The 19,737-nt window shown below is 42.1% G+C and overlaps 1 protein-coding gene across 1 annotated transcript in view; it reads right to left on the bottom strand.

Moving 5' to 3' along the window:
- SEC23A (SEC23 homolog A, COPII coat complex component) overlaps positions 1 to 19,737 on the bottom strand; it is a 1,400,163-nt gene that overhangs the window by 673,469 nt on the left and 706,957 nt on the right. Inside the window, exon 11 of the mRNA XM_044074240.1 lies at positions 567 to 647. Coding sequence (XP_043930175.1) covers positions 567 to 647 — 81 coding nt within the window. The remainder of the gene's footprint in view (positions 1 to 566; positions 648 to 19,737) is intronic.

The following is a 19,737-nucleotide window of genomic DNA, read 5'->3' as shown; positions in this document are numbered from 1 at the left end:
ACATATAAGTGTGTGTGTGTGTATGTATGTATATATATATATATATATATATATATATATATATACATATATTACATATAGACTGTGTGCATGTGTGTGTGTGTGTGTGTGTGTGTGTGTGTGTATATAAGGGTCTACTTTGTTTGGTCGAAAACACATTTGGTCGAAATTCATTTGACTAAGCACACTTGACTAAAAACTCATGTCGTCGAAAGTTGTATATGGTCTTTTCCTCACTGTAGTGCGATCCTGGAGGTAGAATATAAAGTAAGGGGGGGGGGCACAGCCCCCCATATTGGGAGGTACGGGGTGCGTAGCCCCCCACCTATTTTAAATGTTTCAAACCATAGTCATGTACATTGACAAGTGCAATTAACAACTCTTTGCACAAGACAATATAAACTCAAACTATGTGGGTTGTCAGTCAAGTGTGCTTAGGGAAGTCAGTTTCGACCAAATGTGTTTTTGGACCAAACAACATAGACCCGTGTGTACACATGCAAGAGAAAAAAAACTTTCAGGCAATGACATATCACAGAAGTCCCATCCTAGTAAATGGCACTCACATTTTCTGACACACAAGGTCCTTTTGCATTGAGAGATACACATGGTCCAATAGCTCCAGACACCTTTATTTCTCTTGAAGTCTACAAATAAAAGAAAAAAGAATTTTAATCAGTTTCCTTGTTTTTCTATTAAAAAAAGATTAGCAAAGGTTAGAACTTTACTGTCTTCTATTTTAAAATAAACAAATATGGAAATAGGAAAGCTTTATATTGTAGTCTTTACAAAATACTTCCAGATTTTTACAAAGCAAAAGTAAGCTGCTGCTTGATTTGTACTTTAAACCCTCTGGGTTAAGTAAGTAAAATGACTACCATTCTGAACACATTTAAACACATTTGTGCCCCTTAGTCAGTACCTTGATAGACAGGGTAATGATACCTTATTGAAATCTCATGCCTTGAAATACAGTCCTGACTCCAGAGAAAAAAAGTCAAGCTCTTTGCAAAATCGAACAGCTCTACCTTTTCAAACATTTCTGCTGTAATTCCTCATACACGGTAGAAGACATCCAGCACCAACCATTAAAGAACCCTCCCAACTTCAGATGTCTAACCCAGTGGCTGAGATTCTGCACAACTGTCGCACATCCATACATTGCAAATACATGTCACTATGCAACTTTCTCACTTTGCTCTTTTCAGCACAAGTTGATTATGTATGTACCTTATTACACAGTCCAACTAAATCAGATGCAACTCCATATGTTCAACCCTACAGTCTTTTTTTACGTATGGGAGCTCCTGGCAGTGTAAAAGAAATGCAGTTCACTGCTGCACCTACAACACAGACTTGACCTGTGCTTAGCATCCAGCAAAGTCAATACTGAAGAAAACTCTTGACAGCACAGCACACCACACGTGGGAGAAAGGCTACAACCTTCTACTGCTTAACTGCACACTAGTTCTATACCACCACTTGCCTTAAATGATAGAACAGTATGTAATGCATCAGATCAGTACTACAAAAGGGGGTTACAATTAGTTCTAAGTTTTCTTTAAGCGCATTTTAAAAATTAGTGTTTTAGACTTGTGTGCAGTCAGTAGGTCACATACACTATTTTGCATTGTTACTTGGGGATACCTATGCATTTCCATGCCATCTTTTCAGAGCAGAAACAAATAAATAAATAAAATAAAAAGTCAGACAATATGTAAAGGAAACATTCGGGAAACCTCTATTATTTATGTATAGTTGTTTTGTACGGATCTCCAGACTCAGCCCGGGAACGATGCCTGGTTAAGTGATTAACTCATAGTCCCACAGTTAGGCAATGAAAGCTGAGGGAACTTGCATCTCTGGACCACAGAAAATAGCTCATTAACAGCTTTTTAATCCTCTAAGCCAATTGCCAGACTTTTTCTTTAAAGATCATATGCAAATCCCTTTAATAATGCTTCCAAGCCAAGTCAATGTGTCTAGGTAACTGTACTCGCTGGTTTTGGTCCTTATGGTACATTGCGTGTGTATGGCTCTCCACACTGCGATTAAAAATAAGAAAACCGATGTCCTATATCCAGTGTGTTTACATACACCTCCTGGTGACTATCATGCTGATAAAGAGCATTTTGGTGTCATTAAGTGGTCATCTGCACTTCTGTACTGCTGTTTGCTTGGTCTAATGTCTGATGAGGAGGTCATAGACCCTGGAACATTAGGAAGCCACATGAGGCACCCCATCCCCTCTCTGAGGAGTCTGTAAAAAGATGCTTAGTGGGAAAAGGAGATTGAAAAGGAAGCTCCAGACTGACAGAATTGATGACTCCACCACTGAAGCTCAAGCTTGCGACAAGTAAGAAAAGGAACCAGGAACTTCAAGGAGTGGCAATGTTGAAGCCACACAGACATGAGGGATCAATAAGGCTTCCTCATATGGAGCCTGACTAGAGGGAGCATGGGAATGGTAGAAGTCATAAACCCCAGGACCCAGAAAAAATACTTCTTCCTCTGCCATCCATCACAACCAGGGTAAGTGGAAAAAGATCACCAGAGACGGATCCTTGGGGCAGGAAGAGATGTCAGTATGGGAACTGTCTGAAACCAGCATCTGAGGAAAACATGATCCTGGGAAGGAGTCAGAACTGATTTCTAGAGGTTTACGGTGAACCCCACACTGTGAAATAGGCAAGTAGTGAACTGCAGATCCTGAATCAGACTGATGGAAGAAGGGGCTTGAATAAGTAGATCTAGATAGGGAAAATCTGAATACCTCTAAGCCTGCAAAAAGCAAGGACAGGATCGAGGCATTTGGTGAATACCCTTGGGGCAGTAGAGAGGCCAAAGGGCAAACCAGAGAACTGAAACTTCAAGGAAAAGACAGAAAAACATAAACATTTCTTGAAGAGAGGATAGATGGGGGTGTGAAGGCATGTATCCTTGAGATCCAGAGACACCAAAAAGGCCCGATGAAGTAGGAGAGGAAATAATGTCTGAAGGGATAATATCCAAAAAGAAGGAATCTTCAGAAAAGTGTTTATCAGATTAAGATTCAGAATTGGTCTCCATGTGCTCACTTCATGGGACCAAAAACATTCTGGAATAAAATCTCTTTCCAATCTAGGAGGGAGGCATAGCCTGAATGGTACCCTGACATAAAAGAGATTGAAGAAACTCTGGGAAATGAGAAAGCTGAACCCAAGGAGGTTGAGGAACAAAAAGGGTGGAAGGGTCTTCCAAACCATGAAATATCCTTGACAGATAATGGACAGAACACCAGAATCTGAGGTGATTCAAAGACAATTTGAAAGAGACAGGGAGAGGCAGAGAGATAAAGGGACCTGGCCAAAGTTGGTGGGAAAACAAACCGTCAAACAGAACAAGGCTTGTCCTGAAAAGTAGGTTTCTGGGAGGAAGGAGCCTAAGTTGATTTAGCAGGAGGAACATGTCTAGAACCCTTCTTACCCTCAGAAGAAGGGCGAGATTGCTTAAAAACAAAGGCAGACATAGAAGAATCATTTCTCTGAAACCTAGGAACAGAAGAAACAAAAATATGCTTCAGCTCCTGCAAGGATGTGCCCTTATTCTGGAGGGACCGGAATAGGAAGCAGCAGCAGTTCCAAAAAGACTTTTGTTATCCAAAGAAGCATCAAAAATGTTGGCCTTGATGTCATCAGGTAAAACTGAAGATGAAGCCAGAGGTAACGCCTCATGACTGAACCAAAGGCAGCAGCTCTGAAGAGGCATCAGCTGCATCATAGCTGCATTTGATTGAATGGTGAGCAACTTGAAGTGCAGCCCAGCCGGGAAAGGGCAGAAGCCTTCGCCTCAGAGTCAGGAAGTTCAGAAACCACACTGGAAACCTGAGAAAAGAGGGCCAAAACATACTTGGTCATATGAGTCTGGTATATAATGGCCCTAAAGGACAAGGTGGCAGCAGTGTAAACCTTCTTGCCTAACCTTTCCATGGCCCTTGCTTGAGGGCAACAACTTGGGATGGCTTTTCAGGAGACTGACACTACAGGAGGGTTAGCAAAAGGGCATTTCTAAAAAAATCTGCACTCCTCAGGCAACATATAGAACCTATCCAGCTTCTTTGGTGCAGGAGGCTGAGAGTCAGGGGCAACAGAAGCTACAGAAAAAGTATTCAAAAGGGAAACCACACCCAGGAACAATCTCACTTAAAATAGTCCATCAAATGGGCAATAGTATCATCAAAGAAGAGCTATTCTAAAGGAGGGTCTGGACTTCAGGAATCTTCTTCCTTTGAACCGTAGTCCAAGGGGGAAGGGATCTGGGAAGAATACGCTAGGGATTCTTCCTCCAAGTCCAAATCCTCATCTGAGGGATTCAATTCCCTAGGCCTCTTGACAGGAGTGGAAGACAAGGGGGAGGAAGAAACAAGAGACCCCCTGAGGTGGCTTCAAGGTCAAAGCACTAAATAAACCCAGAGGGAAATCCTGCCATTTACGCTGGAGATCCTTCACAACAGGGGAAATATCAGATGTTATCAGCTGAGTTTCTCCTCAGCATCAGGAACAGATGTCTGAAAACCCTCAGATGACATGCAAAAATTCTGATCCACGCCAGCTTCCTGACTGGGTCACAGCAGAGGAAGACAAAGCAAACACTGGATGGTCTTCAGGGCTTTCACCGGCCTCTGGAGAGATGTCCAGGGAAGCTGGACCAGCAGTCAGAACAGGACTGATTTTTTTTCACCTTCTTGGTAGGCAACTGGCCCTCAGAACAGGAGGATTCCACCACAGCACTCTGAGCAAACAACTTAAGATGCTGGTTCTAGAGACATAAATGTAAGGCAGGCAGAACATTGCATATGAGTGTGGGAAGCACCCAAACAAAAAAAAAAGACAGAGGAGGTGACCGTCTTTATGGGGAATCTGCCTCCCAAACTGACATCTTCTCTTTCTGGATGAAATGAACACATTAACAAACAAGAAAAAAAAGGAAGAGAAAAACGCAACAGAGCACTTATCTGAAAAAATAGCTTGGTAACCAGTAGAGCAGAAGGGCGTTTAGACCGACGGACGATTATGACATTCAGACTGGTGGCAAAGAAGGTCCGAGTGTTTGTAACCGTACATCACCTTTATGATCTATGTCATTCACAGGGAGCATACATATGATGTATAGTGCTTATAAGAGCTGAAGATTTTTACTTTTTTCTTGTATTAAACAAGAGCTGAAGATTTTGGTACACTGGCCGGACTGGGCTATCCTTTGCAGGTGATCTCTTAGGTGAAGAATACTGCATTGGTGATATGGAAGGACATCTGCTACAGCACTGTACTGCACTGCAACATTAATACCTGCAGGGGAGGAGACTGAACAAAGCCAAAGAAAATGGGATTTTTTTAGGTAAGAATACTTAGTTGTTTACCCAACACAATTTAATCCACTGTTTTACGAATAACGTCTGTCTTTGGACTCTCGCTCTTAAAACACCACTTCCTTCCACTCAATGACATTATGATATTCAATGATGTGCAAATGTTCAGTGTACTTATACAGCAGTTGAGTCTCTCACCAAATCCTGGGAAATAAACCTCTTGTTGAATATTTAAATTTCCAATTCAACTAAACTGCCAACAATTGCTTGCTGTCAAGTATGTGTCAAGAGTTCTCACCCCCATCAATGGGCATTTACACATTACTGTTAAGGTAACAAAATGCACAAAAACTACAAAACAAACAAGAGACAAACAAAGCAAGCAAAAGAAACAAACCTAAGATGCATTAAAATCATAATAAAAAAACTTCTGCTACCACTGAAAGAGGTCTGATAACATGCCCTCAAAAGTGTCACACAAAACCCGTGGATGCCGACAAGCATGCACAATAGAAAAGCAGGAGTTCTGGGGAAAAAACACTCCTAGTATTCAATGCTGGAGTAGGAGTAGAAGGGCTGATTGTCAGCTGAGAAACAGCAAAAAAAAATGCAGACACAAACTAGCTGTGTTTGTCTAAGCTGGCCTGTGTGAGATACAGAAGCAAACTAGTTCAGCTGGTCTGCACTGGTTTATGTGCAGTCTGCTGAATTACCAAAATATTTACTACCTTTTGATCCTAAAACCAATCTTTTTAAAGTCTCTCCTAACAGTAGCTACCCACCTCATACAGTGCAAAGTAACCTACGATGGCCAACATCCAAGCTATACAGAAAGTCCTGTTTTTCGGTGACCAGCAAATACTGAGTAAACAATACAGGCATTTCATGAGCTCTTCATTTTTGGCCTTCTTAACAATATAATTCTGAAACAGTGCATGCTTACCAAGTAAAGTATAACCCTTACTTTTCACAGTGACATCACATATGACAGGTACAAGTACATGAACATGCACAAGGGAAAAACTCTTGCTACCATCATCCTCCACATCACACACTCAGGCCCTCACAGATTTCTGAGCACCACAGAATATCAGACAAAAGTCCTATAAAAATTGGTTTCATTTGCAAATTCAACCAACTTTTAAGATGGCACTGCCAGTAACAAAACTACCCACGGGATCTGCAAATGCTTGATGTTAATAAAGCACAATATCCTGACTTGCAGGGCACTAAAATAATTTTAATATACTGAAGACTGCTTTGCCATGGCTAATGTTGACAAGGGATTAAGTCAGACACATAATACTGTACCACTTCCTACAGACCATTCAGATGCAGCAACAACTCATGTGTACTATGGGATCTTTCTCCAAAGATGGCACCATAATTTAGAAAACCAAATAGTTTCAATAAATGGACTAAGGCTAGTTTATATTGACAGACATTCAGGGGTGCCTGCATGATGGAAGATGCATGGTTAACTGTTCTGCTCAGAAAGTAATGGACTTTGCCCTCAAGAGTATGCATCTTCAACAGGAAATCTGCCACTCCTCAGTGCCTGTTTTAGACATAGAAAAATGTACAGGCATCCAAATCAACAACTAAGCAGATTTATGACACAAGTGTGGCTCTTCTTAATACCTCAAAATTAGCACACAATGATAGGCAATGACCAAAATATGAAGGGTTGTAACAGGCAAGACTGACAGTAAGGCAATTTCTGGACAAACAAAAAAACTCTCTGCAAGGAAGGAACAACTATGTGCTTCCTTGCCAGAAAGGAACCATTTTTCAATTTACATTGCAGGCCATATGCTACATCAAGGCAAATAAATGAAGACCTAATAACTATTTTTTTTTTTCATTTTATTTTAACTTTCCACTATCATTGAAAGAAATACCCTGCTCTTTTGCATTCTAGGGTGCTGCTGTTGCCACCCATAGTTTCTGACAAAAAAATAATAATAATAATTCTTCCTGTCTGCAGTGATGTGCTGCACTGCATTAGGTCAGTCTGATCACGCCAGGGATCATCTCTCCTGTTACATACCTACCATCTGGCATTCATGGGGGTGGAGCTACCACTCAGCATAGTGGTAACTTAATCTGTTCGCTCCATGCCAGGGAGCTTAGTTATTCATGATTTTGTGTGCCTTCTGTTTTTTCCATTCTTACAGCAATTCTAGCACGAGTCGCTAACTCTGGATATTTTTTTTTAAATTCATTCACTCCAATGGAGTTCAGGAAGTTTGCACTGTAACTTCCAATGGGCGGAACCCTAAGACTTTTGACTGAATCAAATGATGTCCTCACATTTCAAACAAATGTTCATATCTCTGGAACTACAGGGGTTATACAAAAATTGTAAATGGCAAACTTTTCACCACAAAATATTTTTATAGTGGTAATACTCTTTAGGGTCTAGGTCTTAAATTACAGTAAACACAGCAACTATTACATTTGTAATGTTTGGAAAACAACTTACAATATCTCAGCAACCACTCAAGTTACATACATACTGTCAGCAACATTTTATTCATCTAGCTGAGGGCTTTCATACAAGGCTAAGGAGTTTTGTCTGTTACTTAGTTGTTGAGATATTTAGAAAAATGTAAAAATTATATCTATATAAAATAATATCACAAAAACAACAGTGAATATCTATTTACCTGCACTAGACAGAGGTCAGATTCTAATACAGTTGTATTTTCCATTGAGTAAGCTTTAAGATGATATCTTTTAAAACCATGTACATAGCATTGTTTTTGGAGTTATTGATGCAAATATGAACAAGCAATATTTGACGCCTAGCGGCATCAGTAGGAGTTAGCTGTAGATGCACCTGGAGGTGTCACTCAGATATAATGAGACAAGTTCTTGCAGGAACTGCAACATGGTTAATGCTCTGAAGATGTTGCACCCAGAGAAATGGCAGCATGAGACCCTTTTGCAACTGTTGAGGGCAAGCTAGATGCAGTAACTTCTCTTGCATCAAGTAGCTACCGAAAACAGTGAAGCAATCAAGCAGATATCTGCAGAAGTGGGTTTTCTACAACAGCCAGTCTCTATGAGCATATTCCATGTGCTGAGTATGTGCAAACTGCTATGCATGGTCACTATATTTCACTTGCTAGATTATCTGAGAAGACAGAAAATTTGGAGAACTGAACTAGGTGCAATAACTTGGATATATCTGGCTTAAGTGGGTCAACACCTGGCAATTATCTTCTACAATTTATACAACTGAAATTGCCTAAAGCTCTCGATACAGATCATCCTATTAGAGAGGCACAGATAACTAATAGAAGTCAAATCCAAGGCAGTCTCCTAGGCAAGTAATCATGCATTTTTTTAAACGTTCAAGATCAGAGGACGGTCTTAAGGACAGTCTAAGAGGGAGAGACTTCTTAGTAAATATATCAAGACCACTCCCCCTTGACTAATGCAACAAAGTTTTTGTTGAATGTCCAGTTCCTTTGCTACAAAAATAATATTCCTTCCTGTTTCATTTATTTAGCTGTCCTCTGCATAAAATGGCAAGGAGACAGGCATACATTTAAACTGTCAAATGAAAATTTTTGAGGGTTAAATTACAGGACTCCTCCCCTCTCAATTGTTCAGAGCAACAACAGGCCAATTTGGAATTGAGCTCCACAGTTAGTCATGCTCTCTACTTACATTGGGGAAAGAAAGAAAGAAAACTCCTAACACAAGGTAGAAAATTTGTAGCAGTTTAAGCAAGTAACATGTTGTCCTCTCAATCTCCATCTCCTAACCCATCTAAACCACAAAATGGCTATTCAAGTGAAAGAGACAGCCCTGGACCAAACATGCTAGAAAACTACATTAACAGCCCTTTGAAGTGGCTGTTGATAACAGATATGAAGCTTTGGATTCCCTCTTCTGAATCTAATAATGATAAGGGAAGAGCTAATACTCTAACAAGTAAGCCTAAACAGTCAGGAGGTAAAGGATTACAATCTGGCATTCATAACAAATACCTGGCTAAACAATTTAGATCCAGCCTTCATAGCAACTGTGAAACTGGATTATCGGTTACTCTGCACCAATCTTCACAAAGGACTATGGGTGGGACAGCAATGTTTTACCACTCTGCACTGCACCGTCTCAGACTACAGATTAATTAGATCAGAGGATCTTAGGAAATACAAAGCTAATGGATCTTGCAACCATTTACACCTGTGACAGTACCCACCCTCAGGCTGAACCCCTTCTCTTGAGGGGGGTCAGTCAAGCACTGGGTGAATTTCTGAATACGTATTACATTATCCTCCTTCAAACAGGAAATGGACAAGTGATCACATGGTTGGCATGCAGTGGAAGTCTATTGCAGAGGTGGAGAAGGTACTGTGTAATGAAGCTTCCTTTCCATTTTATTTACCTGCTAGTGAAGATTTAGATCCCTTGTTCTGTTGCTTGTGGAATTATTTCATTTGTGGAGATACAAAGATCCAGGACCACTGGGTCCCAAATGGCTCATAAGGCAAGGCACAAATCTTCCCTAAGGACTCCGTAGGGTGTTGAATACACAGAAGGTGCTAATAGTCTTTTGCTGTTAGCTTCGGATTTTTATGCAAGTAGTGATCTTAGTTAGGAACCTCTGGGGTCTTTCTAGTTGGTGGATATGCCTAGTGAGGTACATCACAAAGTGGGCATTGTATTCAATAAGTGGCCTATTCAGAGTTGAATATATTAAGCTATTCTGAGTATGCCCCCCTCCAGCTTAATTGCATAGAGGGATAAAATTCTATGACCCAAGACTTCATGGATTCAAACAGCAATCCAGGCACCAGAGGGGCTGGCTAGGAAAGAATATAATGGGGGAAGCCCGCTCACCTTTTTCTGGGAGGTGGTTAGGGGATGCATTCTCTGGTGCTTACTGAATGCTCAGTCGCCAGTGGAGATCACAGACAGGATTACAGGCACCGCCACACAAGATGACAGGGCCTTCTGAGGCATTTTGTCACTTACACAAGTCTGTGATGCATCCTTGCAATGGCTCACTGCATGCTTAGCCTTTGAGTTATTACTGTCACTTGTGAGGGAAATGAAAAGGCTAACAGAAAATCCCTTCCACTGCCTGTCTGGATGACAGCCTTCCCATCCATGTCCTCACTCTATCCCCATCATGGGGAAAGACTGTGATACTGTCAACTGGTGTGAAGGGGCAAAGGAAAAAGTAAAACTTCTAAAAACTAGAGTGTGGCACAAAATGGGTAACTCATCTACCATACAACCGACAGTGTGACAACATTCCTTCAAGTGTTCATTGACTTCCTTGCCACCTCAGTGTTAACTACACCAAACAGATTACATTTGGTCAGTTTCAACATCCAGGCTAATATGGAATCTATGGCTCTTGTAAAAGAATACCTATGCATTATGAAAGAATTTGGGCTTGCTAGGTTGGTCACCTAAGTAATCAGTTTGAATACAACCTGGACTTGGGTTTACCAACCTGGTGCATCAACCACTAAGCTGGTGGTGGAACCAGTCTCCTAATACGACCATTGTCCAGTCCATTTTGCAGCAGAACACCCCTAGATGGCTTTCCTTAGAGCCTGAACTGGGTTAGTACAGAAAATATAACCTAGACACTCCCCCTAGCTCTCTCCTGTTCTGTGTTAGTAAGATGAAAAGACCAGTGTCGATGGTCCAGATAGACCAGTTCCTGTGTGCAGTTTGTCTGTTTCAAAAGATTTCTCCAGCCTTGGTTATGTATGCTCCCTCTACTCAGTGGCTCATGAACCCTGGTTCAGGTAGACAGAGGAGGGAACAAGCTGGTGGACTGATATACTGAGGCCAGAAGAGATGCGGGGATAAGATACTGTTACAAAAAATATGTCAAGGAGATGTGAAGAGGTCATTTTGAACAGGAAGGACAAGAAGGGTTCAGGCGTCAGATTTGTAAGGAATAACTATTATCTGGATTACTGAAAATACTTTTTCTCAGTGATGTCGACCCATGAAATACATTATTGGAATGGCTGGCTAAGAAGGAACCTACAGAGGTATTCAAGACAGCATGGGATAGGTGGGAAAATGGGTAAGGAAGAAGGCAAGGATGAAGAATTAGAATGTTACGGCACTTAAAAAAGGGAAACTAGACAGGCTTACTGTCTCCTTTTTTTTTAAGCAAATATAATATTTAGTTAGTGTGATATCTCAGGAACTGTCCAGGAACATGTGTTTCCTACCGGTCCAGTGAATCGTAAAGGACTGTTTCAGAAATTCTTGATCTTACCCACTGGACTGCTGAGTACTAAGCTCTTCTCTTGACCCTTATTCTTTTACTGTATATTATTCCCCATCAAGTCTCTCTTCATAACTATAACACACACACGCTTCTTTCCTTCCCTTCTGATTTTATTTGGTGGTTGGGTTGGGTTTCCCTCAAAGATACAAGGTGCAGGGATTGATTCTGTCCTTGGGTTACTTACTAAGCTTTAAATAACCCTTCAGGGTAGTTAGCCTAGTACTTATGTCTGAACTTATGAGCCTAAGAATTCCCTTGCAGAGAAACAGAATATATTCCTTAATGGATGCTTTGTACCCATCTCAGTCTTAGCACAATCATGGTATTTGCCATGGATGCACATTTCACTCTCAAGGACTCAGATTTTCCACCCTTCAACCCGAGTAATATTTATGGGAGTGACAAACTTGAATTATCGCCTAAGGAGCACAATCTTGCTGTTATCCTTGATGGCAGACTAATACTTGAGGATCAAGTGTCCACTGTTAAAGGCTGCTTGTTTTCATCTGAGAAATGTCCAAAACAAGCACCTTAAAGCTCTGGTTCTGCTTGACCTGGTGTCATCACACCAAAACTATTGCAACTCTCTGTACCTAAGGCTTCCAGACTATGAATCTGATCACCTTTATTTAGTGCAAAAGTTTACTATGTAGTGAAAAATTGGCACTGTAAATTATTAACATACAGCAAATGTTCTGAAAAGCCTTCAGTAGCTGCCTGTTTAGTACAGCTTCTATGGGGTTTTCTTCATTCAGAAGTTGCTGGAAGTACCCCTTCCACCTGCCTTTGATGTCCTATGGACTGGTGAGCAGGTTGTTGCTGACATCCCTTATGAGGGGTGTCAGACTATCTTCTTTATTTTTTCTGTCATTGCCTTGAAACCTTATACAGTTTCTTTCTGCTACCTACTGACTCACTCTCCAGAAGCTGCTAGAGTGCCTCGAATATCCTGCTCTTTGCTATTGCAACTCCTTTCTTAGACTCTGTTCTCCAACCAGTATTTTTTCCTAGCCTGGTCCATTTTTTCTGTATCCCACATTTTCCTGCACTCGTCCTTTCTTTTGATGACTTCCTGGACTTCTGCATTTCACCACCAGCTCTCCTTATGAACCTTATACACCTGGCTCGGTCACATATCTGTTCTGTAGTCTTCAGAAATGCTGTTTTGAGGTGCTGCCATTCTACTTCAACTCCACCCATTTCCACCCTTCTTGGGGTTATAGACCCTGAGTAATACCTTGAACTGAAAACACAGCACAGCGCTACACAAACCACACTGACAAAACAGAAAATAACATCAAGGAAATAGGTCCAGATGGATTCTAATACCAAAATGCTCCAGAACCAAAATAAAATACATTTATTGAGTGCTTTCTTTCCAAAACATGGGACTTCCTCAGAATACAACCTACTTGGGAACACTTCCTTATATATAATCATTCAATTAAGTCATTAATAGATAAAAAGAATTTAAAGAGACCACCAAACAATAATGAAAACAAACTATAAAAACTACACATCAAAACAATAAATATATATAAAATGTAACATAAAAAGTTACACAACATAACATAAAAAGAAGTTATGTACTCACCAAAATGTTCCATGGTTGTTGTCCATCTCGCCGTTTATTCTTACAATGATGGGTTCGGAGCGGACTGGCTCAGACTCGGCCGAATACATAGCTGAACGTCTCAGACCTGGCTCGTGGCAAGAAGGTATCCTACAATGCAGTGGTGTAATTCCCCAGATCTTGTTTTGTTTGCTGCTACTACTGAATGAAATGTTCACTATATACATATATACAAATTATATATATATATATATATATATATATATACACACACACACACACACACACACACACACACACACAAACAAATATACTATAACCAATAGAAGGAGAAACAAACTGAAACAAAGAACTCCTGAAGGTAGTACAAACATCCACCAGGTCCACAAGGAGTCTTTGGCAGGGGGAAGGAGGAAGGGTTCGTAAGAATGAACAACGACATGGACAACCAACATGGAACGTACGTTATGGTGAGTACATATCTTCTTTATGTTATGTTGTCCTATCTCGCCTCCATTCTTACAATGATGGGACAGCATCCCAAGCACCTTTTCCCTGGATGGCTCACAGGAGTACACCTTTAAGCACCGTGGAACCAAAGGAGGCCCTGTCCCTGGAGGCCAAATCCACTTTGTAATGCGTGATAAAAGTATGTGGAGTGGTTCAAGTAGCTGCTGCACAAATATTATCCATGGAATTCTAGCTTGAAAGGGAGATGACACAGCCATTGCTCTAGTGGAGTGAGCCTTCACTTTGAATGGTAAATCTCTGTTATTTGAGGTATAGATGAATGTAATACAATTAGAAAGCCAATTGGAAAGAGTAGTGTTAGAAACTGAGCTACCCTTTTTCGCATCAGATAAGGATACGAATAATTGGTCAGATTTTCTAAAATCTTTGGTCCTATGCAAATAGAATCTGAGTTATCTATGTACGTCTAGTTGATGTAATTTATATTCTGCCTTGTTGCTATGATGAGGAAAGAACACTGGAAGCTCTATAGACTGATTTATGTTATTTGGAGAAGTGACTTTGGGTAGGAAAGATGGATTGGTTCGCAAGGATACCGTATCCTTATGAAAAATCAAATATGGCAGTTTAATAGAAAGAGCTTGCAACTCTGATACCCTTCTAGCAGAAGTTATAGCTATTAGAAACAAGGTCTTCCAGGAAAGGAACTTGAGGTCTGAAGATGAGGGCTCAAAAGGTGGTAACGTAAGATGGGACAGAACAAAATTTAAATCCCAAGGAGAAAGGGGTTCCTTAAAGGGAGGTCTTAATAAGGAGGCACCTTTTAAGAAGGCTCTACACAACCTGTGTGACATTAAGTTGGAGACAGAATCACCAATATGGAAATTTGCTATTGCAGTGAGTTGAACCCTGATGGTTGCTGCCTCTGAACCTTGCTGGAAGAGTTCCACCAAAAATTCCAAAATAGAATGGATAGGTGCAGAAAAAGGATCAATGTTCCTGTTCTGAACCCAAAAGGAAAACCTTTCCCATTTGTTGAATACAGTTTTCTAGTGGAAGCTTTATGCGAAGACATTAAGATATGTTTAACTGCAGGAGTGAAATTGTGAAGCTTGACTAAATTGGGAAGTGGAGCAGCCAAGCTGTCAATTTTAAGGTGTAGAGAGAAGGATGAAGCTCCCCCTACATATGAGTCAGCAGATCTGGTACTGGGTCCAGAGTCCAAGGCTTCTCCTGAAGGTGAGGCCAAAGGAAGGGGAACCAAACTTGGCAAGGCCAGTAAGGAGCAATGAGAATTATCCTGCTTCCTGAGTACTGTGCTTTCTGAATGACTTTGGGTATGAGAGGAAACGAAGGAAAGGCATACAGAAGTCCCGAGGGCCAATCGTGAGCAAGTGCATCTCTTGGTGTCTTCCCCGGAGGGGGGATTAGGGTAAAGTAGTTGCTGCACTTGGCATTCATGGGAGTGGCAAAGAGATTGCAGCAAGGCTGACCCCATGTCTAGAAAATCATTTCTGATACACTCTGATTGAGAGACCACTCGTGGGGCATTAAAATTGCTCTGCTCAGCTTGTCCGCTATCACGTTGGACTTCCCCAGAATGTGCGTTGCTATTAGAAAGCACTGGGAAGAAACTGCCCATTGCCAAACTCTTAGGGCCTCTCGACAAAGGGGGTAAAATCTGGTTCCCCCCTGCTTGTTTATATACCAAACCACACACATATTGTCTGAATGTATCGCAATTGTCCTTAGAGGGAGAGAGTTGTGAAGTGCTTGCAATGCAGAAAGCAGTGCTCTCATCTCTAGGACATTTATATGCAAGTGAGCGTCATGTTCTTGCCATGTACCTTGGACTGTTCTTCCCAGATAATGCCCCCCCACCCTATCTGGGAAGCATCCGTGGTCACCATAGCTATGGGTTGATGCAGAACAAAGGGTCACCCTATGGTCACATGAGTGGGGTGTATCCACCATCTTAAGTTGTTCTTGCATGATTCTGTTATTCTGATCAGGTGAGACATAGGAAGCTCCTGAAGTGACCATTGGGAAAGCAACAGCCACTGAAGGATCCTCATGTGCATTCTGGCAAGAGGGACCAATGTAATTGTGGAAGCCATTGTTCCTAGTAATCTTAGAATTATCTTTGCTTTCACTTTGGTATTGGGAAGGAGGTGAAGTATCCGCTGTCTGAGTGTTACAACTCTTTCTGTTGGAAGACGTGCTACCATAGAGGAGGTGTCTAGATCTACGCCTATAAATGTAATATGCTGACAGGGCAACAAGGGAGATTCTTGAAAGTTGACTAATACCCAGCTGATTGCAAATGTCGAAAGCTAGATCCCCGGCTTGTTGGAGAAGATGCTTGGTGGTGGCAGATAGGAGCCAGTCATCTAGATAGGGAAACACTCGGAATCCTAGACTCCTCAGGTGAGCTGTGACTACTGCCATGCATTTGGTGAACACTCTGGGGGCTGTAGTGAGACCAAAGGGCTGAGCTCGGAACTGATAATGGCTGGCTCCCAGCCGGAAGCGCAAGTACCTTCTTGATGTCCTGTCCATTTTTATGTAGTAGTAAGCATCTTGAAGGTCTATTGAGCACATCCAATCGTCTTTCCCTAAAAAGGGAAGTATAGACTGCAGTGTCACCATTTGGAACTTTGACTACTTGACAGATTTGTTTAATTTACTTAGGTCTAATACAAGCCTCCAGTCCCCTGTTCTTTTTGGCATCAAAAAGAATCTTGAGTAAGTTCCGAATCCTATTTGGTCTGCGTGGACTTCTTGGATGACTCTTTTGTGCAGCAACTTTTGAATCTCTATAGCTGCTTGCTCCCTTAGATTGGGTGGAACACATCTGGGATTGTTCTGGTCTGTGGAACAGGATTGGAAAATGGGATGGAGTATCCTCTGGATATTATTTTTAGTACCCATTTGTCTCTTATGATTGTTTGCCAGGCTTCTGGGTACATGGATAAATGTCCCCCAACTTCCTTCAGAGTAGAGCAGTCGGGCCTCCTTTCAGGAGTGCTGATAAGGGCGTCTGCAAAAGGAACCATGGTCACCCTGGTTCTGTGGGCCTTCTCTCCTTCTGGGGCAGCGTCTACCGTTATTGCCTCCCCCTCTGCCCCTGGGGAAGGAATCACCCTATACGTCCTGGAAAACTCTCTGGGATCTTTTGAACCACATTTTTCCACTCTTCTGGCCTTTAGGATAAGGTCTTGAAGGTACAGAAAAACATTCTCGAACAGCAGAGAGAGTTTTCCCTTCCTGCTTGCACCGGGTTAAAGTGTCTTTTACTTTGGGTCCAAAGAGTGAGGAACCATCAAAAGGGGCGTTAATAAAAGTAGACTTAAAAGGCTCTGCAAAATTGCACAAGCGCATCCAGGAGTGTCTTCTAAGGGAAACTCCAGAACCCGCTGCCCTGCTCGCTCCATCTGCTGTATAGGATATGAGCCTCATGGAAGAGGTGACAATGGAATTTAAGGTGGACAGCTGAGAGGAGACCTTCTCATTCACCCCCGCAGCTAATACACCTTGTAGAGTATCTCCTACCTCTTTCAGGAGATCTCGTTGTAGCCTTGTAAAGTGAGACAGGTAGTTCAGCGATCGTAGTGAGAATGTCGCTGATGAAATGACATGCTTCCCATATCTGTCCATCGTGCGAGAGTCTTTATTCGGAAGATGAACAGATGAGGAAGTTTCTGTAAGTTTCTTCTTGGTTTCTGCTGCCACCACTTTAGCATCTACGGGTACCCCCTTAGTGAGGAAATCCTTTCCCGAAGGAGCTGACAAGAATTTGTTTGGCCTCCGAGGGACTGGTTCCATTGTGTCAGGTGACTCCCACGCCTTTCAACTTACCAGGTCCACTAGCTCATCGAAAGGCGGAGACACCCAGGAGGCTGAAGGTTGAGACCCAAAAGTCTTCAGGTACACTGACTTCTCATCGGAAGGGGTGGTGACCTGTCAGCCGCCTCTCTGCTTCAGGATCTCTAAAACATCTGCAAATGAGATATCATCAGAAGACTACTGTGGGGACCCTTCCGACTCATCGAGGTCAGTGTCTGAAGTGACGGACTCATCTGGAGAGTCTACGTGCTTTCTCTTGCAAGTTCTCTTCCGAAGTGGCTCCTCAGAAGGATATTCCTGGGAGGCCTCAGAGGAGAGGGGTTCACCCATTGGGGGATCCTGAGGCTCTGGATCTCTACTGTCCTGTGGAATGGGTGGTGCCAAGGCAGTAGCCAGTGCCTTAGGGAGACGAGTGCTAGTATCCTTCTGTGGTGCTGAATGGGTAGACAACACACTCCTCATCAGCTCAAAGGTGGATCCTGCTGGCTCCAAAGACTCCCTCGGCTCCAAGGAGACAGAAGATGGCACCAGAACCAATGAGATCGGATCCGAGGCTAATGTGGGAACCAAGCTGACACTCCAAGAGGTAGACTCGGCACCAAAGAAGATCAGGGCCGAGAATCCCCCTGGCTCCCAGACTCCCTGGATGGCACAGAGAGAGTCGGAGCAGACGTCGGCTCCATGAACACCGAAGGGGGTCCCGGAACCAATGGATCCACAGGAAACAGTACCAAGCACTCTGGCTCCGAAGGTCCAGCTTGGCTCGGAGGAGGAACAACAGTGGGCATAATTGGTACAGCAGGCTCCAAGACCAAATGGGTGGGAGCCGAGAATAATTTAGTCAGCGCCGGAGACTTCAGGAGTCTGCGTACCACCCATTCCACGTCATCGTCCAATAAGCTCCTGGTGGACCTGGAAGATAGGGATGGAGAGCGAGACCTGTGCAGAATTGGAGATCTCAGTGTCGGAGAAACTGGTGAAATGTCGATGGACCGGCTCCGAGTAGAGGTATCTTGTGGCTCCGAGGACTCTGGTGCCAAACTACCAGGTTTGTCAACTAATATGACCTCCAACGGCTCTGAGGACTGTGTAGCCGAAGAGGTAGTAGCCTTAAAGATTTTTGGTAGCTTGACTAGCAGCTCCAACTGAGCCAATGTTGCAGGTGACTGTCTTTTCTGGGATTTTTTCTTTTTGGAAGAAGGAGAAGAAGGAGAAGAAGAAGAGGAAGAAGAGCTATGGATAGCTTCCTCAAACGTTGGCATTAAGAGCCCTTTCAGGATCAATTTGTTTCTCCTTTCTTGAAGTACTCTTGCACTGAAAGAGTGACAAAAGGTACAGTCTTCTTGTAAGTGAATAGCACCAAGGCAATAAACACATATAACATGTCCTTCTGTGATGGACATTTTGTGTGAGCACTTTTGGCATTTTTTAAAGCCCGAAGGCTTATGTTCCCTCTCTTTTGGGTCTTTGGACATAGTTAAGATAAAACCACAAAACACAACAACAAGAAAATTAACTATTGAACAATTAAAGCTACACTGAATAATAACTATGGGAAACACGAGGAAACAGACAATAAGGGAGAAAAAATAGGGCCTCTAACTCAAACGGTCCTATTTTCCAGACAAGACAATAAACTACAAGCCCTTTAACTTAAACAGGCGACCAGTTCTCTATCTTAAACAAGCTATTAATAAACTAAACAGACAAAAACAACCACTACTACAAGGGATACCAGTAGGCCTACAAAGTGACGGCAAAAGCAGTGCCAAAGGGGATAACTGTCACTATCTAATTGTAATGCGATAAAATGCACGATTTAAATATAACTAGAAAATAAGCCATCTGTTATCAAATATAACAGTATAGAGAAAAAATAAGAGAACATTTGTCACAACTTAGCCATGGGCAAGATGAGCACATCCAACTTCGTAAAGCGGCAAATGAGATCTGGGGAATTACACCAGTGCATTGTGGGATGCCTTCTTGCCATGAGCCAGGTTTGTGACTTTCAGCTATGTATTCGGCAGAGTAGGAGCCGAGAATCGGCTCCGAACCCATCATTGTAAGAATGAAGGTGAGATAGGACAACATAACATCAATAAATTATAACTTCATAACTTTTAATTTGTGTAAAGGTTGAATTCATATGCACTCATTCAAACCAAAGGTAGTGTTTGCATTTAAAATGAACTGCCATAGCAATTCTTTAAATTACAATTT

This window comes from Protopterus annectens, chromosome 6.part0, assembly GCF_019279795.1.
Source record: "Protopterus annectens isolate FY-2018-M chromosome 6.part0, PAN1.0, whole genome shotgun sequence".
NCBI lineage: Eukaryota > Metazoa > Chordata > Ceratodontiformes > Protopteridae > Protopterus > Protopterus annectens.
Note: the sequence above shows the minus strand (reverse complement) of the source record. Positions and strands in the feature narration are given on the sequence as shown.